Source organism: Trachurus japonicus, chromosome 20, assembly GCF_045865225.1.
Source record: "Trachurus japonicus isolate A0001 chromosome 20, Traja_1.0".
Lineage (NCBI taxonomy): Eukaryota > Metazoa > Chordata > Actinopteri > Carangiformes > Carangidae > Trachurus > Trachurus japonicus.
In genome coordinates this window covers 11,505,688-11,513,886 of record NC_140926.1, presented here as the reverse complement: position 1 = coordinate 11,513,886, position 8,199 = coordinate 11,505,688, and the positions used below count along the sequence as shown (strand labels likewise).

General features: G+C 39.9%; 1 protein-coding gene across 8 annotated transcripts in view; it reads left to right on the top strand.

The window, feature by feature from the left end:
- Nucleotides 1-975: 975 nt before the first annotated feature.
- Nucleotides 976-8,199, top strand: part of mllt10 (MLLT10 histone lysine methyltransferase DOT1L cofactor) — a 43,400-nt gene continuing 36,176 nt past the window's right edge. For 6 of the 8 annotated variants that reach the window (XM_085763883.1, XM_085763881.1, XM_085763884.1 and 3 more), the window contains exons 1-2: nt 997-1,419; nt 4,025-4,104. In XM_085763883.1, coding sequence (XP_085620009.1) covers nt 1,257-1,419; nt 4,025-4,104 — 243 coding nt within the window. In that variant the 5' untranslated portion in view covers nt 997-1,256. Of the gene's footprint in view, nt 1,420-4,024; nt 4,105-8,199 lie in introns of all 8 variants that reach the window. The other 2 variants (XM_085763885.1, XM_085763877.1) reach the window with 2 other exon arrangements.

Sequence of the window (8,199 nt, the reverse complement as noted above, 5' to 3'; positions counted from 1 at the left end):
CTACTCACCTGATGTTTTAAGGATGCATGAGTGGAAGTGTAAAAGTGACCTATATGACATCTGAAATACCATTCTGCATTACAGCTTGAAAATTGTTTGGCCACTAGCACTGTTACAAATATGTAGTCTGTAGCTAATTGCTTCTTTAGAGGGGGAGGTAACTTTAAAATGTAGCAACTGTCCATAAATGACAGTAACAACTTGTATTCACATTTGTGTATATAATCTGTTTGAACCGTATGAAACAAAAAGAAATGTGTGTACATTTGAACACATGGTTTAACTAGTGCTGCAATTTAAGATTATTGTCATTTTTGGTTACTCAGTCATTTAGTTTGTTATGTAGGCTACAAATAGGCTACAGCAAGTGTTCAAATAATAATAGTATTTAGGCTACATTTCCCAGTAGCCTACGCAAGTTAATATACTAAGCTATTTCACATTTTGTTTTGTCCAGTCAAAAAGACAAAACTATTCTGTTTCAAATTATATAGTCTGTCTCTAGGCTACTCAAAAAAACTCAAAATGAGCTTTTGATTAGTCAATTAATGGATTAATAACTTAATCTCTAAATTCAGCTATTACCCTATAGTAAGCAAACAAATCCCTAAAATAGGAAACTGTCAATATTCACATTTGTTTCCAATGTAGCTCTGCTGCTGCTCCACATTGCTACAAAACACACATCACACTGAGTTGAATAATCACTGTCCCTGCTGTAAACAAATTGCAAACATAGGCTATAGTTCTTCACACACTCACATCTGTTCTCTAAACATCCTGCTCTTAACAGCAGCTGAACTTGCATGAAGCGTCTATCTTTGACCATCTACAGATTTCTGGCGTTGTTGTTGACACTGAATCAAGTAAAGTGAAGTGGCCCTTTTACTACAAAGTTTCAGACCGTCTGGGCCATGTGGAGCCAACATGGAACGTTGTGCTCCGTCTTTTTACGTCCTGTCAGAGGGCACGCACACACACGCGCTCTGCGTCATTACGCATTTCCGGTTCTCTACGCTTACGAAGTACCCCCCCCTCTCTGCTCTTCCAACGTCGCGCTGTGTGAAGTGGATGTTTTGGTGGAAAAAATACGGTGTCGAAACGGGACCTAAACACATTTAAAACATGACATTTCGAGCGAGCGGGACCTAAAGCGGCGTAGCAGCGGAAAGAAGGGGAGCGAGTTCGGTGAAGGTTTCGCTTTATCTATCTATATCTATACGCCGTATTCCTCCGCATGTCCGCTTTCTTCGTAGATGGTCTCCGGCGAGCGTTGTCTGGCGGCGGACGACGGGTTCTCGACGAATAACATGAAGGAGATGATCGGCGGTTGCTGTGTGTGCTCCGACGAGAGAGGCTGGGCGGAAAACCCGCTGGTGTACTGCGACGGACACGGCTGCAACGTCGCCGTGCACCAAGGTAACGCCGCGCTTGCTGTTAGCTCCTCCATGTAGCTGCTAGCAGTTAGCTCACACACTAGTTAGCGTTGTCTTGTTGCAAGGTTATGGACCCGCTCTCCGTGTGGTGGTGGTGGTGGTGGTGGTGGTGGTGCCTCCTCCTCCTCCTCCTCCTCCGCCTCCAAAGCTAGGGCTGAGGTCAGGCTCAACTCATGCGGGCAGGGCAAGTCCACTGCTTTGGCTCGTCAGCTTATCTACTACGGCCCGATAGTTGGCAGCTGCACAATGAACAAAATTGTTATTGGCTACGAGTCGTGACATTTATTCATCCCCTGTCAGAGGCTGCTCTGTGGGATATGGAGGAGTAGATGGAGGGATAGCTACTCGTGTCTGTATGTAGTAAGCCCACGAGTCGAGGATTTTGAATGATGATTCAGCTGGGGAAACTTTCTTCTCTTTTTTTTTTTTTACGCTGCCATTTGTGTTTGGGATCAGGTCATGTTGCAAAACAATGCTCTCCATTGGCTGCGTTATCCTCCACTGTAGTAACCCTTATGCAGGGGCTGTCAAGTCAGTGCTTTACCCAAGATGACTCACATGATGACGTCCAGTGTTTACAAGTTTAACAGCGGGCCATGTGTCCATTTGGCAAACGCAGAGGGAAAGTATTTGAAATGTCAGCACACTCTCAACTCAAACAGATGTATATATCTATGGATGGATGTCTGTGTTTTGTTTTGTTTTGTTTTTAGAAACAGTGTTTGGGCAGTCAAACTGATCTTTAAATAAACCCAGTGAAATGTTTGCGAGCCAAATTGTTGGATAGATTCTTTTCTCTCTATTTTCATGTCTTTCTTTGCTGGTTTTAGTTTGCAGAAACAAACCGGGGGCAGTAATAGATCTACTTAGCAAGCATTGTTTTTGGATGATTTTGGACACTCAAAACTCATCATTTCATATCTCATATTTGTATCGCATCATATTCGCTCAGGCTCAACCTGTTAGGTTTAATGACAATGTAGAAAATTGTATAAATTTGCCTTGGAGTAAGCATATTTTAAAACCTCAACCCTAAACATTCAATGCCTCCATGGGGTTTGGAATGTGTTGGATAACAAAACACAGATAAATGCTTATCATAACATTAATCCTTTAGTACAGATCCAGTCACTGTGGTCTGGATAAAGTTATGTCTTTTTTTTTTTTAATGTTTTAAACCACAAATTTAACCAGGAGTGCTCCACTGAGGCTGAGACTCTGTCCAAGTTTCTCTTTACACTGTGCAAGAAGTTCAAGTATAATGTTGCTGAGCATACATGAAACAATGCACATGTTTGCTAAGTATCCTACATTTCCATCCCTAATAAGATTGTATATAACGTATATATTTTCTGAGCCGTCACTGTTGCATCACTGTCACCACTTCAGTTTTGTCCATTTTCATTGTACGTTATGCACTGGTGGGGCAAAAGTGTCCATCAGCAACATAGTAAATAATTGTTTGAGCGCTAGTCATGGCCTTTTTATGTATAGTATTTTCCCATGAGAATGTATGCATCATTTATTATATAGTCTATGTAACTGTGGCAAAGATTCAAAGGGTCAAGATTTACTGTGTCTACATTATTGCCATTTTCTTCCAAAATTGAAGTTTGATCAAAATTTGAGCGATGTGCAATTTGTATGAATGAATTGGATTGATTTGAATGCCCCTGTCCTGAACTCGGTAACCTTCGGGTCTTTTGTCCTCAGAAATCTGGATTATGGCTGTTAATTTCATTGGATTATGGGCTCTGGTCAGATCAGAGATAATCTGAAAATGTGTAGAGGTAGGCTATTTAGGGTAGTGCCGTCGTATGTAGGCTAGTGACGCCTAACAGCAACTTGAAAGTCAGGGTCGCGTTAACATCAGTGAAATCAGGTTATAACTCAAGGTGAAAGCAACATGGTGTGTTTGGAGTTACAGTGCATCCTGTAACTCATAAGCAATGCTGAAATGATAGGAATTGATTCAATACTGGAGAGCGTAGAAATATATCATTATCAACTGTCCTCGCAGAGTTTAGACGTGTAAATGCAGCATTTGCGCAATCATTTTATGTTCTCTTTGAAATACACCTGTTCTTCTTCTTGACTGTTTTCTCAGAGATCTGTGGCAGACGTCAAATAAAGTTTGTGCTCTATTTGAAAGAAGCCTCTTTACGTGAGGTATAAAAAGCTCGCAAATGATTATATCATTGATGCCTGCGTGTGTTGACATTAGCAGCACATTACCAGTGATTCTGCTATTGTCCTGCGGGCTTAAAATATTTTGTGGCTGTCAGCAGAGTGTTATAAAAACAACAGTGATAACAGCAGTTGTACTTCAGTCTGTCACATCAAAACACTGCCCAAACCAGTTTAATCTCAAATCTGGCGTCTGGTGCATGCAGAAAAACAGTTGACAATGTGTTTAGTGTGATATTTGTGCAGATGTTAACAGGATTACGTTTGCATGTATGGACATGTTTTCATTATTGTTGTGGTAGGATTTAAGGTTGTGTAGTGTTTTTGTTGTGGTTGTGATGACTTCCTCTACAGTGTGGCTCCTTTTCTTTTTTGTAATGCTCCTCTTCATCTCTCCTCAGCCTGCTATGGGATTGTGCAAGTTCCTACTGGTCCTTGGTTCTGCAGAAAGTGTGAATCTCAGGAGAGAGCAGCCCGTGTGGTGAGTCGTAACATCCATCCATCCATCCATCCAACCATACATACATCATTTATGAGTGAGCCTATAGAAGAACAGGTCTGTCTGGCAAAAATGTCGGACCTTATGGTCTTGAACAGTGACAACTAATACAAGTTCTAGCAAGTCAATGAAAACCTAACAAGTTAATCAAGTTTTTAGTGATTTCCAAGTGGAAAGATGCCCAAACAGTTGAACACACCCAAATTAACGTTCAAGTGTTTTATAATCGTTGTTTATACATGTCATTTCTAAATACACAATGAAAGCAGCCTCAAGTTCAGTCTTGCATCGTCAGTGTGTTTCAGAGAGATTGGAACAAATTATCCAAAGTGTAACAGTTGAGATTTCTTGTATGCTGTCAGTTACAGCGTATCAAAAAATCTTGGTAGAAGCTGCCATATCAAAGACATCAGAAGTGACATGAGAAATTATGTAGGTCTGTGCAGATCTGCCATTTTTTTGTGGAGCATCCGCCTGAACCCAGGGGATTTTCTGCGACATTTGCCCTTTACCGCTCTCATTTGCCCTATGCCTGCCTTTCAGCCTGCAGACTGCATTCTGTACCGGTTACCATCACATTTCACAAAATGATATGTAATCCTGATTGAAAAGCTCTATGAAAGATTATCATAGTGCTGTTGAGGTGGGGGGCAGTTTATCGCCAAATACCATTGGTTGAATGTGACATACTGCATCAAGCTGTTCAGTCTTCATCACAGCAGCACATTTTGAACATTATTGCACAGGCAGGAAGTGGAACACATGCATGGAGATGCCTGCGTATCCTACATTTAATGCAGGACCAGTGGGCTGGCCTATTCCTCAGAGAGCTCTGAATCATGTCTCAGGACTGAATTGGGCTAAAGAGATTTCACAGTGTGGAACTTTATCAGGGAAACATTTAATGACAGTTTTAATGGCGATGTTGGGCAAATTATATATTTTGCTGAAAATAAATGAACCGCTGTAGAAAACATATTAAAATAGCCGCTCTGCAAATGTTCTTTAACAGTTACTTTTTATTTCATAAAGTTAAAAAACAATCACAGTAATTGGGGTGTGTTCAACTGTTTGGGCTCCCTTGTACTTGTAAAACAGAACTTCACAAACTTGTTAAGCCTTAATTTGACTTGACTTTTTTGGGACTTGCAAAGTAGGTCAGAGCAGGTCAAAGGTCATCAATTATCAGGAGATGATACCATGAGAGCTTGATAGATTCTGACTCCTCAGACCTTGTGGTTGCACGAGATCTAGGCTCTGTTTACACAACAAAATATTTTAACGGATGTGCTTTTCGTTTAGACGGCGACAGCGTTTTTGGGTTTAAAAATGCAAAAAGTGAGAACGCAACGCCACTTTTTGCGTTTTTCTGTTCAGATTGTTTCCATGTAAACATAGCCCTAATTGATGCCTCCAATAGGACAAGATTTTTAAAAAAACATATGTTTATGTATTCACTTCCAGTTTGAAGTTTCTATTAAAGTGTTATTCAGAAATTGAAGTTACATGGGGTAGTGCCGATTAAGAGAAGTCGTACCTGCAGGAAGGTTTCGGTGACACAGGAGTGGCGCATTGATGCACAAATAGGACTTTCATTTCCTTTAACCTCATCACCAAAATCAACATCTCAAGTTTGCACAGCAACACCTGGATAAGCTCGAAACATTTTGGAAATAAGTGAAGAAACAGATGAAGTAAAAAAAAAATTGGATTCTGCTGCTGTTAAAACATTGCAACATTGATAGCATTGTGCCAACTGGTGAACATAGGGGTGGAAATATTTTGCATCAGGGTTGCGTGTCACCCAGTGGCACAGGGAACATAACACAGATAGAGGGAAGAATGGATTCCATTAAATATCAAGTGTCAAATTCAGCGTGCAGATGAGGGCTTGACAGTTTTTTCCCTTGGCTGTTACCTTACTGATTATTAGTAACCACGGAGTCCTGTACTCAGTATTTTGAGCTAATACACATTTACGAGTAAATATTAAGATATTGGTATCAACTCCAATATTAAACTTAGCCGAAGTGTCTTTTAGCGTATGTTTAATCAAAAGCGAGACCTTTCAATATTATCTTTAAACATAATAAAGTACAGTGAGCTCCCAGCAATATTTCTTTTGAATAAACTGAACATTTTACTAAGTAAATAGCTGTATGTGTTGCAGGCTGCCTGGTGGCGTGAGATATTCCCACAGTGCAGTTTTACACCTTGTCTTTAGTGTATTAATCTGCAATGAGGGTTGAGAGGGAGAAAATGTTAAAGGCCGACATAGGCTTAACACGACATGGTTAGAAAGTCTTATCAATTATTTAAATGTTATATGTTAAAGGGATAGTTCAACATTTTGGCAAATTGGCCCATTGCCATAATTGCTATAGTCATAGCAGTAGGTTCGTTACCTTTAATTGTAGGTGTAAGCTATTTTTAGTACAGCGGAGCGCAGCAGCTGGCTGCTCAGAGCTACGCTATGGAGGCTAATGGAATTTCTTGGTTTCCCTCATTAAACTCATCAAATACAAAATCCCAAAACTCCACAGCGCTTTTGTAGACAAGTTGTGAGCTGCACAACCACCACGCTATGAGATAATGACGGAACGATACGAAACGGAGCCGTTTTCGAGGTAAATTCATACAAAACCGCTGATGCGCGTTGCGTTCAGGGACAGTTTTTCAGCAAGCAGTCTCCGTATTTACCCTGTATTTACCTCGAAAACGGCTCCGTTTCGTATCGTTCCGTCATTATCTCATAGCGTGGTGGTTGTGCAGGTCACAACTTGTCTACAAAAGCGCTGTGGAGTTTTGGGATGTTGAATTTGATGAGTTTAATGAGGGAAACCAAGAAATTCCCTTAGCCTCCATAGCGTAGCTCTGAGCAGCCAGCTGCTGCGCTCCGCCGTACTGAAAATAGCTTACACCTACAATTAAAGGTAATGAACCTACTGCTATGACTATAGCGATTATGGCAATGGGCCAATTTGCCAAAATGTTGAACTATCCCTTTAACACCATGTGATGACCCCATTGAAAAGTAGTTGATTAAATGTAAACAATAGCAATAGAAGTGACAAGTCAAAGCTCTGACAATTGTGCAACAATGACCTGTACAAGAAACAAACTCGGGCAGCTTCAAGACTCACTAGTCGGACGTCATTGGTTGCGACTAAGATGTTACATGAAAGAAATTAAATACGTCATAGCAGATGATTTTATTTTGTTCCCCAGTCATCTAGTCTAACCTGCATCATGACCATCAGTGTAATTATGACCATCGACCTGTAACACAAAAACACCAACTCAGAATGAACAATGTTTCCATTGCAACCGAACATGCCCGTCATCATTCAGAGACTGTAAAAATTGTGAGTTTATTTCAGCTTTTGCGATATCTGCTGCTGATCAGCAAGCTGCTCCAGGTTGGCTCATCTTACTCTAGTCTTTAGTTCAGATGATATATTAATAAGTGGCTGAATCAGAGTCATAGTAGAGGATAAAAATCTACAAATTGTATATTAAAGGCGAAATAATGCATATTGATCAGGCAGATAATTCACCAATGTAAATGCCATGTAGTGAATAAAGTGGTGAAAGTGAAATGTCAGAGGCTTCCACAGCATTACAGTGATCCAAAACAGACAATGGCAAAATTCCTCATGAAATACTTAAAGAAACCAAACTGAAGCTTGTGGAAATTTTGTAAATCAATAATATTAACACTTTCTTAGCTCACTCCAAAAAAAAAAAGAGTTAAATAAAAAGTTGTATTGCTTTAACATTTGGTGCAGAGGACGTGTTTATTTCTTTTCACTTCACAAATCAAGAGAATGTGGAATTTATTCTCTGGGGTATTGAATTGGATCATATAAATTCAGGAATTTGTAAATGCTTTGCAAAGATCTGTACAGGAATGTCAGAAGTGTAGAAAAAGCATCAAGGCTTTATTCTACGAAAGCAAACCATTTCTGTAAAGGAAATAAAAAATATACACATCACAAATAATTGTGCAGAATTAGCTAGAACTCTGATAAAACTACTAGTGATTTATGATTGAACTTCTTAAAAGAAAATTGAATA